The sequence below is a fragment of the Lynx rufus genome, unplaced genomic scaffold (assembly GCF_022079265.1).
Source record: "Lynx rufus isolate CCGP_SWC_20201006 ecotype Redwood Valley unplaced genomic scaffold, mLynRuf1.p SCAF_10, whole genome shotgun sequence".
In the NCBI taxonomy this organism is placed as follows: domain Eukaryota; kingdom Metazoa; phylum Chordata; class Mammalia; order Carnivora; family Felidae; genus Lynx; species Lynx rufus.
Genome location: NW_025814824.1, coordinates 14116939 through 14135689, shown reverse-complemented (window position 1 = coordinate 14135689; position 18751 = coordinate 14116939). Strand labels below are relative to the sequence as shown.

Below are 18751 nucleotides of genomic sequence, written 5' to 3'. Positions count from 1 at the left end.
ATCTTTGCTGCCTCTTGCTGTTAATAATTAAGCATCCACTTCATGTGTCAATTTCTCGTGTTAGTCAGGGTCTGCTATAAATCTCATTATTTTGTTTTTTTCTTTCAGTGTATCTAAGAAAACATCAGGCTTTAATTTCTATACCCAAGGATAAGCATCAAAAATGGATTGGTGGTTGTTTTTTGTTTTTTGTTTTTTGTTTTTATGGTGGCAAATGGACCAGTCTTTACATTTTGTGCAGACTTCTCATTTTCAAATATTTTTTACTTTTGAATGCTCACGGATTTATTTAAAAAATTATAAGCTCTAAGAAATGCTGCTGTTTAAGTGGCTTATTATATACCTACCTACACTCTAAATTGGATGAGACTTTAAATCAGCATATATCCTATTTAGAGCATAGTTGTCAAAATATCTCTCAAAATGAAGAAGAGATAAGCATTTTTAAATGTTTTTAAAGGTTTTAAAATGTTTTAAAAGTTTTCGTGTGTGTGCCTGGGTGGCTCATTCGGTTCACTGTCTGACTTCAGCTCAGGTCATGATCTCATGGTTTGTTCATGGGTTTGGAGCCCAACGTTGCGTTCTGTGCTGACAGCTCAGAGCCTGGAGCCTGCTTCAGATTCTGGGTCTCCTCTCTCTGCCCCTCCCCTGCTCATGCTCGCTCTCTCTCTCCAAAAAAAAAAAAAAAATTAAAAGTGTCTTCCGGGGCGCCTGGGTTAAGCTTCCAACTTCAGCTCAGGTCATGATTTCACAGGTCCTGAGTTCGAGCCCCACATGGGTCTGGCTCTGTGTGGTCAGCACAGAAGCCCGCTTCTACCCCTCCCTTGCTTGCGCTCTCTCAAAAATAAACCTTAAAAAAAAATAAATAAATAAAAATGTTTTCTCTAAAAACACTTAAGTACTAGTTCAGTTCATCACAACATCTCAAACCCAAAAAGAATCAGTTGGGGGTGCCTGGGTGGCTCAGTCAGTTGAGCATCCGACTTCGGCTCAGGTCGTCATCTCGCAGTCTGTGAGTTCCAGCCCTGAGTGGGGCTCTGTGTTGACAGCTCGGGGGCCTGGGGCCTTCTTCCGATTCTGTCTGTCTGTCTCTCTCTCTCTCTCTCTCTCTCTGCCCCTCCCCTGCTCATGCTCACTCGCTCTCCTTCTCTCTCTCTCTCTCTGTCAAAAAAAAGAATCATTTGTAGTTTGTAGATGGTAGTAATGTGAATTGATGTGTGTTACCAAGAAACTGTTACAAAGGAGATCAGGGGTGCCTGAGTGGCTCAGTCGGTTAAGCGTCCAACTTCAGCTCAGGTCATGATCTCACAATCCCTGAGTTCGAGCCCTCATCAGGCCCTGTGTTGGCAGCTGGAGCCTGGAACCTGCTCCTGCTGGAATCTATGTCTCCCTCGCTCTCTGCCCCTCCCCCACTCATGCTCTGTCTCTCTCACTCTCAAAAATGGATAAATGTTAAAAAAATGTTTTAAAAAAGGAGCTCAATCAAAGTGAAATTTTTTTCAGTCAACTGTTATTACATCAGGAATTGACAGGAGTCACTTCAATAATTTCTTCTGTGAAAAGAGAGGAAGGAGATATAGTAGGTCATTCTATTTAAAGACATTTTTTAACATTAGTCTTCCTGTTTTGCTGAGAAGGGACTCAGATGTTCATCTTTTATCCTTTGTCATCGAGCAGGAAAAACTTATCAGGAGAAGCAGGTTCTGAAATTATTAATTCATACAATTTTAGGAAATCCCTCCGGCTATAAGTGAAATAACTTTAAGTCTCCTGCCAAAAGGAAAACCTTAATTTTCACAATGGACCATCTGTTTAACATTCGGTTGACCTTTTATTTTGAGAGGGGCCAGACTGCCTCCTCCCCAGCAGAGTGCCCTAATCTATGCTTCATAGTGCGGTGACTGATTTGGTTAACTAGCTGTGCTGTTCCCTCCTGCACTCCCCACCCTAGCTCAGGTTCCTAGGTTCTTATTACACTGGTTCTATTTTGCACCTATACAAAAAAACCTAATTATCACAAAACATTTGCTTTCTTTTTTAACATATGATTTAGTAAACCTTTTTTCCTTTTGTGGGAGTTTCTTAGGTGCAGAGAATTGAGTTAATCTTATTAATTTACTAACTCATTCATCCAAAAAATATTAGAAACCCTATTATGTGTCAGGTGTCCTGCCTTGGCACTAAAGGTCCAGTGATAAGCAACCAGATGGGATTCTTGCCTCTGGAACTTGTAGTCTAGTTCATGGCATGTTATCATCATTGATCTGTGAACATAAAACCTACTCTTGTTTTATTAACTTTTTTTCTTCTTTGCCTTCAACCTCTTTACCCATTCCCCCTCCACAAGCATCCACTCAAATACACATGTCCTTAGATATATAACATTTAATGCATGTGTTTAATTTACATTAATGGTACTATAGATCTCAGTTTATTCCTTACTTCTTCACCCAGTACTATATTTTTAAGCTGTAACCATCAAAGTCACTACTTCAAACTGCATAATATTCCATTGTCTGCATCCGACACATTTATGTATTCATTTTCCTGATGATGGGATCTATGTTCCTTCCTGTACCCTGATACAAATAATGCTGCAGTGAGCAAGCACCCCGTACATATTACCTCAAGGACCTCTGCAAGTGTTTCTTTGGAGTACTTACCTAAGAGTAGAATTCTGGGTCATTGGTTAACAGAATGGCTTATCAAAAAGTTCACAAAAAGGTTCCTACTTTCCCCTATTCACACCAGTACTTCATATTACTCAATTTCTTGCATTTCTCTGATGGTTGGTGAGAGTCCTTCATATATTTGATAGCCTTTTAACCCTCTATAAGTTGCCTGTTAGTATCTTCTGCTCATTTTTTCTCCTGAGTTTTTGTTTGTTTTTGTAGAAGTTCCTTGTACTTAAGATATCAATTCTGTCAGTTTTGGATGAAGAAATCATTATTCCCGAAGCATTTTTCACTGAATAAAAATCTCTGTTTGAATGAAGATAAATCGACCAATATTTTATCTCTTGTGGATTTTGGTCTCTTTATAAGCTCTGTATTCTATTACTACTAGGTCTGTTTGTTTGTGTCAGCACTAGTTTGTCTTTATGACTTTGGCTGGCTTTGTGTTGACTGTCTCAATACCTGGGAGGGAAAATTCCCACCTACCCCCACAAATACATACATACTTGAGCCCTTGGCAAAATTACCTTAGCTTCCCATTGACTTAGATGGGATGGTAAACAGCTTTCTTTTCTTTTTTTTTTTTTTAACATATTTTTTTTTAAGTTTTTAATTTATTTTTGTGAGTGAGAGAGAGAGAGGGAGGGAGAGAGAGGGGGAGGGAGCAGAGAGAGAGGGAGACACAGAATCTGAAGCAGACCCCAGGCTCTGAGCTATCACCACAGAGCCCAACATGGGGCTCAGGGCTCAAACATACAAGCTATGAGATCATGACCTGAGCTGAAATTGGACACTTAACCAACTGAGCCACCCAGCCACTCCTGAAGATTTTATTTTTAAGTAATCTTTACACCCATAATGGGGCTCAGACTTAACAACCCCAAACTCAAGAGTCACATGCTCTCCCAACTAAAGCAGCCAGGTACTCCAGTAAATAGCTTTATTAAGATATAATTCACATACTATACAATCTACTCATTTAAAATATGCACATCAGTGGTTTTTAATATATTAATAAGTTTCTGCAGGTATTACCCAAATAAATTTTAGAGCATTTTTATTACCTCCAAAGAAACTTTATACTCTTTGGCCGTTGCTTCCCAACCCTCCCATCCTCCCTAGCCCTAGACAGCCACTGATCTCTTTCTGTCTCTTTTGATTGCCTGTTCTAGATACTTCATATAAATGGACTCATATAATAAATGATCTTTTGTGACTGGCTTTCACTTGGTATAATTTTTTCAAGATGTATCCACTGTATAGTATGCGTCAATACTTTGTTCCTTTTTATGACTGAATAATATCCCATTATGTGGGTACACCACATTTTGTTTAGCCTTTCGTCAGTTGATGGATGTTTGGGGTGGTTTCTACCTCCGACTGTTACAAACTACACCACTGTGAACATTCATGTATAAGTTTTTGTGTCAGCATAGGTTTTTTACTTCTCTTGGGTATTTGGTTATTGACCTAGGATTGGAATTGCTTGGTCAAACGTTAACTCTGTGTTTAAACTTTTTAAGGAATTGCCAAACTGTTTTCCAAATTAATTGCTTCCCACTAACAGTGTATAAAGGTTCTAATTTCTCCATATCCTTGTCAACTTTGGTCTTGTCTGTATTATAGCCATCCTAGTGGATATGACGTGGTATCATGGCTTTCATTTGCATTTCCCTAATGACTAATGATGTTGAGCATCTTTTCATGTTAGCCATTTGTATCTCTTTGGAGAAATGTCTAGTCAGATCTTTTGTTCATTTTTTAATTGGGTTTTTTTTTCTTTTATGTTACTCAAGAATTTAATGCATTTCATCAAACTTACTGTGTTTATTGACACAGTATTTTTTAATTTAGAAATTATGTATGTCTTTTCATTTAGTATGTGAGTTTTTTGCTTATCTCGTTCTCTTCATCAGTCTTGTGTGGGTACTCTTTTTACAAAGCAGTGGTTATGAGTTCAGGCTCCAGAATCATTCTGCCACATATCAATTCTGTCACTTTCTAGCTGTGACCTTTGGTAGGTTAGCTAACTACTCTGTGCCTTGGTTTCCTGAAATGGAAAATGGGTGAATTGATAGTCTCTACGTCAGAAGGTCGTGAAAGGGTTAAATGAGTTAATAAATGAAAACTGTTTAGAATAGTGCGTGATATAACTGCTCAGTTAATGCGAGTTGCTATTGATAGTGGAAGGTTTTTCTAAGAGTCAGCTTTTGGTTCTGTTAATATCTATTGTTTTTTATTCTCTATTTTATTGATATCTGTCCTTTAATTCTTATTTCTTTGTTTACACTCCTTGAGTTTAACACACGGACAAATATTCAAAGCTGGACATTTGTAATGAATAACTATAACTACTTCAGATGTATCCTACAACCTGTAATTTTATGGTGGTATATCTGACTTCTTAATAGTCATAGGTATGTTCTTCCATGTCTGAAGTTTATTAACATTTATACCATTCTGAACAAGTCAAGTGACAAGTACCTCAGCACATTTTTCACTTTTAAATCCCTAACTCTTTCCAATTCTCTCTATATTGGTATTCCCCAAAGTTATGACTCTGGATTGTTTAGGGGTATACTTTGCTGCTTTTTTTCCTCCATTGCTTGCTTTAAACACAGACACACACACATTATATTAACTGTTCTTTATCATATCTGAGATACTTCATAGAATTCCCTTGGATTTATTTTGTTCTTGCTGGAGTTTCTCAAAGAGGGTCTTAGTGTGGTAAGCCTTCTGAGTTTTAGTATGCTTATAGCTAAATTTATTTTATTGTTTTATTAAAATGGTATTTTATCTCTATGTAAAATTCTAGGTTCAAAGTTTTGTGCGTTTTTATTCTTTCTTTCTTTTTTTTTTTTTTTTTTTTTTTTTCAACGTTTATTTATTTTTGGGACAGAGAGAGACAGAGCATGAACGGGGGAGGGGCAGAGAGAGAGGGAGACACAGAATCGGAAACAGGCTCCAGGCTCTGAGCCATCAGCCCAGAGCCCGACGCGGGGCTCAAACTCACGGACCGCGAGATCGTGACCTGGCTGAAGTCGGACGCTTAACCGACTGCGCCACCCAGGCGCCCCTATTCTTTCTTTCTTTAAAACTATCTCTCCAGTGTCTTCTGGTTTCTAGTGTCAGTTTTGCAAAGTCAGATGTTCATCTGATTCTTGTTCCTTTGTAGGCAATCTGTTCTTTTCTGGAAGCTTTCATATTTTTGTTTCTGGCAATCTTAATATTTACTATAATTTGTCTATGAAAATTTCCTTAAATACCTGTTTGGCACTCTGAGCTATTTCAGTCTGGATTTTTTCTTTAATTCTGAGAAATTCTTAGATTCTTATCTTTGTTTTCTCCTCTTTTTCTTCCCTCTGGTACCCCCAAAGTATTGATACTGGTATTTCTACTTTTGTCCTTCTTAAAGTTTCTTTCATATTTTCTGTCTCTTCATCCCTTTCATCTTAAAAAATTCCATTTGGGAATTCCTCAATTGGATTGTCCATCTCACTAACATGTTCGTAAGTTATTGATTCTTGTATCCAATCCATCAGGTTCTTTATTTTAGATACTGATTTCTTTATATCCGGGATTCCAGTTGGATTTTTCTTTAGGACACTTTTGCATTTCATCTTTAAGTACTGTCTCTCTTTCTCTCTCTCTCTCTCTCTCTCTTTTTGAGAGAGAGAAAGAGCACATGCCAGGAGGAGGGGCAGAGGGAGAGGGAGAGGGAGAGAGAGAATCTTAAGCAGGCTACCCACCCAACTTGGAGCCCAATGCAGGGCTCAGTCTCAGGACTGTGAGATCATGACCTGAGCTGAAATCAAGAGACACAGACACATAACCGACTGAGCTGCCCAGGTGCCCCAAGTATTCTTTTTTTTTTTTTTTAACAGGTTTATTTTAATTTATTTTAAATTTTAAAAATATTTTTAAGTAGTCTCTGTACCCAACGTGGGACTTGAACTTAAAACTGTAAGATCAAGAGTTGCATGCTCCATTGACTGAGCCAGCCAGGTACCCTATTTTAAATCTTTGTTGTGTCTGGTCTAAAAGTTCTGCTCTAAATTACTTAATTTGTTGTTTGTCTTTTATGGCTGTTGTGTACTCTCAGATGTTTATCATTATTCACTGCTTTGTCTCCTCAAGATTTTGTTGCCAAGAAATAACTGGCAAATGATACATTTTTTACTCAGGTGATTTTTACATAAAACACACTGGACTTAAAATTATCTAAATTTAGCAAGATATTTCAATGATTTTTAAAATTCCTATCAGGAGGGGCATCTGGGTGGCTCAGTTGGTTAAGCGTCCGTGACTCTTGATTTTGGCTCAGGTCATGATCACAGTTTGTGAGTTTGAGCACCGTGTGGGGCTCTGTGCTGGCAGACCAGAGCCTACTTGGGATTCTCTCTCTCCTCCCTCTGCCCCTCCACGCTTGTGCTCTCATTCTCTCTCTTGAAAATAAGTTAAGAAAAAGTAATTTTGAAATAAATCTGGGGATGAATACCAAAGGAGAGAAGCAGGAGAAAAGGTGCAGTGCCAGGGTCTAGTCTAATGAAAGGACAACCTGACCTTAATGGTGGTGGCAGAAACTATTCCTTCCTCCACTGCCCTAAACCAGATAACTGGTATCCACCAAATAACTTGCAAATTACCACTTTTCTAATAACAGGACTGAGAGAGCAACATAGACTTCCTTTAAAAAATGTATAAATAAGGGGCGCCTGGGTGGCGCAGTCGGTTAAGCGTCCGACTTCAGCCAGGTCACGATCTCGCGGTCCGTGAGTTCGAGCCCCGCGTCGGGCTCTGGGCTGATGGCTTGTAGCCTGGAGCCTGTTTCCGATTCTGTGTCTCCCTCTCTCTCTGCCCCTCCCCCGTTCATGCTCTGTCTCTCTCTGTCCCAAAAAAATAAATAAAAACCGTTGAAAAAAAAAAATTAAAAAAAAAATAAAAAAATAAAAAAAAATGTATAAATAAAACAAATAACCTTAATATAATCAGAACTAAACAAATTACTGAGGAAAAACATTTTATTCTTGATAGAAATTAAAAAACATTTTTTTTAATGTTTTTATTTATTTTTGAGACAGAGAGAGACAGAGCATGAGGAGGGGAGGGGAAGACAGAGAGGGAGACACAGAATCTGAAGCAGGCTTGAACTGTGAGATCATGACCTGAGCTGAGGTTGGACACCTCACTGACTCCAAGGTGCCCCCAACCTCATCTATTTGTTTTTTTCCCTAGGTTGTCTCCTCTCGAACTGACCCTTTGAGCTTTCTTTCTTGCCATCCTCTTCACCAGGTCCTGTATCCTCATGACCATGTTAATTCATAGCCAAATTCTATAGTAGACATAACTAGTTTATTACACGTTCTTTGCCTACCAAGCCTTGGGCATGCCCTCAAAATGCTTCTGAGTACAATATTTCAGGGAACCAATTAGAGCTACCACTAAAGATGATACCTCACTGTCATTTCTGTTCTATCAGACTATTTTCCCTTCAGGCTTTATTTGTTTTGAAGGTTGAAAAGGAAATAAAGGTAGAATAGCAAGTAAAAGTGTTTTCTAATATCCAACGGACACTCTTCTGCCCTTCTCTTACTCCTCTTTTAGAGAGCTTTTTTTATCTCCTATCCTTGTTTCTCTATCTGTGCTGTTTCTTATTCTCTCTACCTAATTAGTTTACACTGGGAAATTAACACATGTATGTTGAGCATATGGATTAGATTTTGGGAAATCAGTATATTCGTATTGAGCATATAAACTAGATTTTGAATTTTGATTGAGTAGTGGATATAAAGGTCATTTCTTTCTTTCTGAATAGTCTCACTACTTCAGTCAGTCTCTTGATGTAATTTCTTCTCTTATGTAATTACATTTGGCATAATGGTATGGTAGACATTTTTTTCTGTCCTTATATTAGATTTTTTTTGTAAAAAATTACGTGTCACCAAATCTCTGGAAGGTGTTTTGAATGCCTTCTTCCTGGAACTAAGCAATGGTCACCTGTTGCTAAAAAGGATAGGAATTTGAGAAAGGACAAGATAGAAATGCTGGCAGGGAAACAAGTATTAATTACTCTAGTTTTGTTCCTGGCTTAATATCAACTAGAAAGTTCAAAAATATTAATATTTTAAAAAGACAGGAGAAAGTGGACCATCCTTAAGTGTGCCACCTATATCCGTACTAAAAAAACTATAAGCATTGTATTTGTTCTTCACAATCACTCTGTTCAGTGAAGGTATTAGCTTCGTCTACTTATGAAGACAGTGAAGCTTGTAAAATAAATAATTTACCCAAGGGCAAACAGCTAGTAAGTGGTAGAGTTGGGATTCCACCCCAGCTCTCTCTGACTTCAAATCTTATACTCCTTCCAATCTAACCATAGAAGAGGAGAAAATTTTAGCGGATTTTTTACCTTTTTTCCATAATGGACTTTATATTGTAGCCTTTTAAATTTGGGCAGTAATTACATATAGACATATTTCAAAGTCTTATACATGATTTGCGCCACTGGCACCATGACTAAAACGATAGGCTTCTGAGACAAATAGTTTTCTGAGCCTCTGAGGCAGTGTAGCCCAGGGATGAAAGACAGTGGTTGAGTCTGGTGTCAAATCCGGGCTGCATGAATCTTGTATAGGTTTCTTAGATCAACATACAGAGTTGTTTTGAGAATTAAAACACATAGAATATTTATCACCATGCCTGACAAATTGTAAGCACTAAAAAGGAATAATATATGCAATATTGTTATATCTTCACTCTATCATGTTAAATATCTAGCTTCTCCCTGAGATTCTGAGAATTTTCACTAAGTTAACCCAGAAATTGTGCGCTACTCTAATGATATATCACACCTCCTATATTGTTATCGGTGGAGAAGTAACAAATTCTTCATATTTTCATGTTTTGGTTAAATATTATAATATATAATAACTACTATTTGAAACATCCTATACTGTTTGAGTGTCTCCTGGTCAGGAAAATTTGCCTCACCACAGGATTTAAATTATTTCTAGAAAGATGCCAAAAAATGTGTTTGGGCAGAGGATTCTTGAAATAATAGTAGACACTGAACACCAATAGAATTTACTGGTGTCTCTGTTTTAACCTTCTATTGTATGAAAATGCAGAATCCATATTTAGTAATTAAAACATTTACGGTCTCCTTTTCTTTTTCAGAAGATGAATAATCTTTCATTCAGTGAGTTATGTTGCCTCTTCTGCTGTCCACCTTGCCCTGGGAAAATTGCTTCAAAATTAGCATTTTTGCCACCTGATCCAACATATACACTGATGTGTGATGAAAGTGGAAGCCGCTGGACTTTACACCTATCAGAACGAGCAGACTGGCAGTACTCTTCTAGGGAAAAAGATGCGATTGAGTGTTTCATGACTAGAACCAGTAAAGGCAACAGGATTGCCTGCATGTTTGTGCGCTGTTCACCCAATGCCAAGTACACTTTACTCTTCTCACATGGAAATGCTGTTGATCTTGGTCAGATGAGCAGCTTTTACATAGGACTGGGATCACGGATTAATTGTAATATATTCTCATATGATTATTCTGGATATGGCGCAAGTTCTGGGAAACCAACGGAGAAGAACCTCTATGCAGATATAGAAGCTGCTTGGCTTGCTCTTAGGACAAGGTAAATGGTGATTGGGAGTATTTTCCACAGTTATTATGATGTTTAATTGAAATTGCTTTATATAAAAAAAGAATAAAAGTAGTTTTTATAACATAACATGTTTTGAAGTAGTAAATAGAGATTATATGTACCAAAATATACCTGTGGAGAGTTAAGCTCTTAGAATGTAATTAAAAATTTTTACAAACAGCGTAAAGTTTTTACACAGATCTAATTTGTGTCTGTTAGTGCACGTGGGTGATTTTCTTTAAAATTTAAGCCAATGACAAGTTTTGGTTTTATAAACTTACTAGAGTGTGATATAAAAATCTTTATTCAGAGTAACCTGGGTGGCTCAGTCAGTTGAGCATCTGACTCTGGATTTCAACTGAAGTCACAATCCCAGGGTTGTGGGTCAAGCCTCACATCAGGCTATGTGCTGAATGTAGAGCCTACTTAAGATTCTCTCTCTCCCTCTGCCCTTCTTCCCTGCTTGCACTTTCTCTCTCTAAAATAAAGAAAAAATGTTGATTTGAATTAACAGTGATTAGCTAATCATTTACTTAAGAGTATAAGAGACTGGATTGTTTTGGTGAATTGTAAGCCTGAGTCCTGAGTTTGCGTTATTTTCTATAACAGTCTCTTAGACAATATGACTTAAAGATATCTTATTGGAACTATTTTTAAAGTATTCATTCTGTAAAAGTGAGATTTTTTACTTTGCATTCTGGACTAATAAAATTTGGAGAGATGATCTTAAGCTAAAAAAAAAAAAAGGTAATGTTATGATAAATCATTTAAGCAGATTCTCTCATCATGTCAGTTATTCCTTGGTTATAACAATACATTTTTGGGAACTAGAAATTGCTTTAATCTTTCCTAATCACCAAGATACTTAGAAAATTTTCATGAAATACATTGCAGTTTTGTAGACTTCAGGTGTTTTTTTTAATCAAATGGTTCCTGTACAATAAATAAAGATACCTTAGCTCAAGTTATTCTTCATATTATCTCCTGAAAAGCTGCCTGACTTCCAAAGTATTTTAGACTAAAGCTAAAGGACTTAAAGAAAATTTACCATTTCTAATTTAATGTTTAAATATTAATGGTTTCGATTAGAACCTCAATTTTGTTAGCAGGCATAACCTTTGTTAGAAAATACCTTTAGAAACATTTATTCCTTGGGACACCTGGGGGTCTCAGTGGGTTAAGCATCCAACTCTTGGTTTTGGCTCAGGTCAAGATCTCATGGTTTGTGAGTTCGAGCCCCATATCAGGCTCTGTCCTGATAGCACAGAGCTTGTTTGAGGATTCTCTCTCTCCCTCTTTCTCTGCCCCTCCATTACTTGCTCATGCTCGCTCGCTCTTGCAAAATATTTCATTTTTTTAAAAAAAAGAAACATTTACTCTAAGATATAATAAAACTATAGTCTCTGAGGTCCGTATAAAGGGGATTCTTAAATCATTTGCAATTATATGAAAACATACCTGATAAGTAGGAAAAAGTTGATAAGTAGTATAAGAAATAAATAGTTGGGGAGGGGGCAGGGAATGATAAAAATTTATAAACTTAAAAACTGCCTTAAATGACCAAAGTCAAAATCGTCTCAGTCGTACAAACCAAAATAAATGAGTGCGCACTTTCCAGACCCAGCCAATTGAATGGAGTATAATACCTGTCAGGAAAGTATGATAGTAGATATTTTTAATAACAGATTTATTGAGATATAACTCTTTTAAAGTACAACTTCAGTGGATTAGTACAATTTTTAAGGATGCTAAGTTAAAGCAGATAGCCTTTATTGTTAGTGCTTCTCAAAAACATGAAAAGATAACTTATTCAACCAAAACACACTAGAATCCAATAGAGTGTTCTCTGCCTATGTTAAAAAAAAAATCCACTCTTGTAAGTGGTTAACTTTTATTTTTCATCTTGTCTGATATCAATTTGAAGAAATATTTATGAAATTATTTCTAGTCTTGATTAATTAGTCTTTTTAAACATACTTAATGATTGAAGCGCCTGGGTGGTTCAGTTGGCAGAGCATCCGGCTTCAGCTCAGGTCATGGTCTCACAGCTTGTGGGTTCGAGCCCCCGCGTCGGGCTCTGTACTAATGGCCAAGCCTAGAGCCTGCTTCAGATTGTGTATCTTCCTCTCTGCCCCTCCCCCGCTCACTCTCCATCTCAGAAATGAGTAAATGTTAAAAAACAATTTTAAACATACTTAATGATCATGCATACTTGATGAATGAGGAACAAGAGCAGAATAGATACATTTCTAAATAGTCCAATAGTCTTTGAATTCATTATCTGTGTGCTATAATGGAAAAGGCGCTGGACTGGGAGTCAGGGTACCTGGGTTCTAATTATAGACCTGCCTCTGACTTACTCTGACTTTGAACATCTGCTCAGGAAGCAGCTGAACTAGATTAAATGGTCTCTGAAGTCCTTTCTAACTTGTACTGTTCTGAAATTCTGTTATTGCTTTGAATTCTCTGCTAAACTGGCAGCTGCTTCTACTCTGGAGCCTTGCCATTGCTAGCATTAGCCTAAAACCCATAGTTGCCACCAACAGTGCTGCAATTCAGCTAACAGCAGCCTTACAGCCTCAAGAGTTAATGCTGTGCTGCAAATGTTCATTTTCATAAAATTTCTTTACTCTTTGAAATATGTGCAGCTAGGTCTTTTTAAAGAAAAGGGTTTTCTGAGTTTATTTACATTTGGAGTCAGTCTGGAGTAGATACGTCCAACCTCTGGGACATATCCAAATGCTTACATAGGACTGATTGGAAGAAATTATGGATGGTCATTATTACCTGGATGGTTCAGAGTCTTGCGCCCCTGGAAAGGGCCAGAGGAAGCACGTAGGGTTTGTCTTGCTATTTTTTTTGTGTTCAGATACTTGAAAAGCTCCATTACCTTTTCAGAAGACCAGAGGCTGTTGTGCAAGTGGCCCTTCCCATCCAGAAGTGACTTCTTTCAGATTTCTAGAGTGGAAGGGCATGTTTGATCTCACTCTAACCCATAATTCTGTATTTATTAGCTCCTGTAGCACCTCCTTTCTGCTTGGAGTACTTTACAGTTGGGACAATTATACTATAGGTAGTAAACAGTGCTTGAAACATAGTATATACCTGATATTGATCAGTGAGTTGATACATGTAAGTCTGCAGCATTTTTAAAGGGGGTAAGGCAGTTCTCTTTAGGTTTTAGCATGAAGTCTATTCATAATTAACTGAATCATAAGGCATTTGGAATTCTCATTCATCTGTTTATCTTTCCAATCATTAGTCCATTTCTATGAGCAAATAAAAGCAGATTTCAGGAAAAATAGTAATTTGCTTTTGGCTAAAATGATACATATTTTTTATTCATAACACACAGTAACTTTATTTTAAGATTTTCATCACTGTGACTGGCTTCAGAAAATAAAATGAGCCACTTTTAATATCTAGACAAAGAAAGAACTTTTTGTTACTTTGAATGGAAGATAGATGGTAAATGTCTATGAAGTGTCAACCCATTAAAATATCAATGATACAATATGTTCAGCATTTAGTAAAAAATATGCCACGTTGAATTGCATAAATGATATAATGAATTCCTTTAAGTTTAAAATTTTAAAAGACCTCAGCCATTATTTTTCTAAAAGATGAAACAGATGAAAAATGCTAAGAATACAGATATTATTATAGCATTAAATATAATGATGGCTAAGAAAATGTATATTTTAAATATAAATTTGTTGACATGGTCTCATTCTGAGTCATTCTATTATAAGATTAAGTCCCTAGAAAATGATTGAATATTTCATACCAGTCCAACTCTCCACTTTATTTTTTTTTTAACTCCTGAACTTTGTAGATACGGCATTCGCCCTGAAAATGTGATTATATATGGCCAAAGTATAGGGACAGTACCATCTGTGGATCTTGCTGCTCGGTATGAGAGTGCTGCTGTTATTCTTCATTCTCCTTTGACCTCGGGAATGCGAGTTGCTTTTCCTGATACCAAGAAGACCTACTGTTTTGATGCATTCCCAAAGTAAGTATCGATATTCCAAATTAATTCAAAGAAATCTTGCGGGAATTTTTTTCATCACTTAAGGAATCCATAATATGATTCATTCAGCCATGAGCTTCTATTTTACACATATTATAGAAATTGTGAAAAACTAGTTTTTGAAGAGGATGGTGGCAGGAGACCAGTCAGGAGGGTGTAATGTTTGAGCAGTTGTAATCCAGGTGAAAAGTGCTAAGGGCCTTACACCCCAGAGAGTGGCACCAATAGTATTAGAGATAAGGGATGAATTTGAGAACTAAAATTGACAGAACTGCATGTCACAGTGAATGTAGGATGCAAAACAAGAGAACTTGAATTTGATTCCTAAGGTTCTGACTTGAGCTGCTAGTGGATAATGATACAATTCAGTGAGACATGAATACTGGAAGAGTGGAAGTGTAGAGGAGGAGAAATGAGACACGTGTGCATAAAAATTAGTGAATGATGTCTAATTAAGGATAGCTGATTTACAAAAGAAGTGAATTGCAAACAAGTTGAGTCTTTATTATCAAGAATAAAGTATTGCCATCCTAGAGGCACCTGGGTGGCTCTGTCAGTTAAGCGTCCAGTTGGCTCAGGTCATGATCTCACCGTGAGTTCGAGTCCCACATTGGGCTCTGCATTGACAGCACGGATCCTGCTTCAGATCCTCTTGTCTCCCTCTCTCTCTGCCCCTCCCCAGCTTGCTGTTTGTCTTTCTCTCACTCTCTCAAAAATAAAATAAAAACATGAGAAAAAAAAAGTATTGGGGCACCTGGGTGGCTCAGTCAGTTAAGCATCTGACTACAACTCAGGTCATGATCTCACAGTTTGTGAGTCGAGCCCCGCGTCGGGCTCTGTGCTGCCAGCTCGGAGCCTGGAGCCTGCTTCGGATTCTGTGTCAGCCTCTCACTCTGCCCCTCCCCTGCTCACGTTCTGTCTTTCTCAAAAATAAACACTAAAACAATTTTTTTAAAAACGTGTTGCCACTGCATAGTCTGCAAACACACAGTATTATACAAATTTGAAAGAACTACTTCTGCTTCTCAAGACAAGATAAATGGAAATTCCTCCAGCTCCTTTTCATAATTGGGAAAAAATGGATGGCCCTTTTTTCTCAGAGGGCAAAGGCAAGAAGTGAGAAGCTGGCAAATTTCAGTCTCGCTTCTTTTCCCCAACTGGCAGCTATACAAAGAATTTTTTTGTGAATGTTAGATGGGCCCAAGGCCAGAGTCCTCACTTGCTTCTTCGTAAAAACAACGAAGGTCATTTCAAAAGCAAATTTTTTCATCATTAGCCAGTAAGGGGTCATTTTTGTAGGGAAGCTAATGATGGGAGCATAAGATCTTATCACCAGAGCAAGCTGTGAGAGGGTTTTGTTTTTACATTAATTCAGGGTTTTTGTTTTAGAGAATAGTATATTGGAAGGTATGTGCATTATATTGCTTCTGTCTAACTGAACAGTAGGAATGGTAGGGAGTATTTGGGGTAATGCTGTTGCCAACTTATATTCTCTGTCCAGCTCCCTCTTGAATTTCTGCTACACCAACAAAGAAAGCAGCACTTAACTGCAAACTGTCTGAAAAACGTCATAATTTTGTTAAGTTTTAAAATTTGTTTGTAAGAGTTCTTTGTGTAGCTTATGTCTCAATGTTGCCTTTTTAAAATTGCTTTGATCTCTGATATTTAAAATGTTCTCTGATATCTGATAATTCTAGTTGTCTGTTCATGTGTAAGAGAGGAACTAAAGAGTGGATCTGAAGCAGGTGACAAAGGCTTGTTGACTGAGCTTAACTATACAGGGATCTGTTCATATCAGTTAGTTGGGGATCCCACCCCATGTCACTATTTTCTGTATCTTTCCTCTTAAAGTGGATGTCGTCTTCAACAAAGATTCTAAAAGTCCCCTCTGGGTACACCTCAGTGGCTCAAATCAGTGAAGCGTCCGACTCTTAATTTCGGCTGAGGTCAGGATCTCTCAGTTCAAAGGATCGAGCCCCGAGTCAGCCTCTGAGCTAAACAAACTTTGAACAGATTCTGTAGACTCCCATCACCTGCTTTCATCCCCATATCAATTCCTGACCTTCGGGTGTATGCGGTGGTATAAATTGGGTTGTGTCTTCACTTTATCTTCTATCCTGTTAAAATTGGTTTTCTCTTATACTTTTAATTTGTTACCCAGCTCCAAAATTATGTATTTTTTTATATTCTCCCTATTTCAGGGAGTTGATGCCACAAGACAAAAAAACATTTTGTTGTCATTTTAGTAGATTAAGAGGCAGAAAAAAATACGAGTGCAGAGAAGTATAAAGTTAGCATATGTTTGAATGGTCCTTAGTTTCCTCTTCTTCCAAACTAAGTTTTCTTTGTGCTTAATATTGTAGAAACGTACAGGAGGCTAACAGTAACTATTGAATGATTCCCCTGAAACAGAAGTGCCTAAAGTTAGCTTCCTCAGATAATCTTAAGAAAAGGAGTATGTAAAGTGACTTTTAAATCTTATTTGAAATCCAAGAGGCATCTGTTTCTTCTGGTTTGATTCAAAGGCTATTCTGGTATTCGGTATGGCACAAGAGAATTTGTTTTGTTTCTTTTCATAGATAATTCGTTGACTTCCTTCTGCCTTCTCTTCTCTTACAGCATTGACAAAATCTCTAAGATAACCTCCCCAGTATTAATAATTCATGGGACTGAAGATGAAGTCATTGACTTTTCACATGGCCTCGCATTGTTCGAGCGTTGCCAAAGACCTGTGGAGCCTCTGTGGGTTGAAGGGGCAGGTCACAATGATGTGGAACTTTATGGACAGTACCTCGAAAGGTTGAAACAGTTTGTGTCACAGGAACTGGTAAATTTGTAAAATATTCTGTAAATTTGCATACTGGGTTTTCTTTCCTTGCTGAACTGCACTCTTTGGTAAATAACATAAAACCTGAAGGTTTTGTTTGCAAATCATGTCAGTTGCCTTCATAATTGTACAGGTAATGATTTGTTAACAGACTTAATGAAGGTTTTAATTACCAGAACTAGAAACTGGAAATAACAGTATCATGCAGTCAAGCTGTGTAATTTATATTTTTTCTGTGAATTTTTTTTTAAACATCAAAATGAGTACTGTATGAAATTTTAATTCTATAAAATCAAATGCTGTAAAAGTATTGCCAAATGCTTTTGCATATCAGAAACAGATTTATAAATATTTTTAAAACATCTCAATGTACTAAATCTTATCCAGGTATACAAATGTAATATTCTTTCAATAAAAAGCTGTATATCTAAAACAATTCAAGTACTCATAGTAGAATAAACTGTATGAAAATGTGCAAGTTCACTAGAGATGACCTAAGCCCTGTTGTACAGGGATAAAGGTTTAAACACTTATTTTATTGTAAAATACATTGAATTTTCTGTATTCTCTGGTTATCATACATTTTCTCCTTAAAAAACAAATGATGTAAGTCTTAATTTTTATGCCATCTATTAATTTACCAACTAGTTACCTTGTAAATGAGAAGTCATGATAGCACTGAATTTTAACTAGTTCTGATTTATAGGTTTGGTACTATGAGGCAACTACTTAAAATTCTCATTTTTGTTTTTTAAAAGGCATTTAGAGCTTCAAGAATGATTTTGTATGCAATGTTGTTTTAAATTTTGACTAATCTCATAGAATTGCTGTACTCTCCATTATAAGAAAACCTGAGAGTCCGTTCGTTAGATGTTCTTCAAGACCACAAACAGGCTGGCTATTTGGTCATTTTTCACTTTGGCTATTTTTAATAGGACCTGTTGTTTTAGATTACTATCTGAGAATTTCATGGATTCACTCCTGATACAGGAGATAAGAGAACATTTAATTCATAACTTTTATATTAACCAATGTAGTAAAAAACAAAGCTCACACACAAAAACTAAGTTGCCTTTCCTTGAATGAATCCTGCCTGAATAAAACAATGAAAGAAAAATAAAAATAAAATTAATGGTATGTAGTCTAATTTGTAAATGAATGAATATTGAAATAATACACACTGTGGATATATTTTAAGGCCTTATGTAGTTTTAATTGTTCTGCTTGTTCTGTGGTTATGTCTAAGACTATAGTATATGATTCTCTTCAAAGTATATCAAGTATTGTGAATGCTTTGGTTCAGATGTGTCAAATTAACAGTAAAACAACAAATATAATACCACCCAGCTGTGCCTGTTTGCCTTCTTCCATGTTTCCCATCCCTTACCATCAAGTCGGGAAAAAATTACCATTCATCTTAACAGAACATAGTTCTGTAGTTTTCTAAATTTTATCATCACTTCTTTTTTTGGAGAGAATTTTTTGCTTCTCAAGATTGTTATGGAGCCTGTACAATTCCTATTTTTGTACAACATAGACACCAGAGTGTAGCTAAGTG

At 36.8% G+C, this 18751-nt stretch overlaps 1 protein-coding gene across 3 annotated transcripts in view; it reads left to right on the top strand.

Moving 5' to 3' along the window:
- Positions 1-18535, top strand: part of ABHD17B (abhydrolase domain containing 17B, depalmitoylase) — a 53403-nt gene extending 34868 nt beyond the window's left edge. For 2 of the 3 annotated variants that reach the window (XM_047102134.1, XM_047102149.1), the window contains 3 exons: positions 9855-10324; positions 14169-14348; positions 16986-18535. In XM_047102134.1, coding sequence (XP_046958090.1) covers positions 9858-10324; positions 14169-14348; positions 16986-17205 — 867 coding nt within the window. In that variant the 5' untranslated portion in view covers positions 9855-9857 and the 3' untranslated portion in view covers positions 17206-18535. Of the gene's footprint in view, positions 1-7814; positions 10325-14168; positions 14349-16985 lie in introns of those variants that run through there. The other variant, XM_047102141.1, reaches the window with a different exon arrangement.
- Positions 18536-18751: the final 216 nt, after the last annotated feature.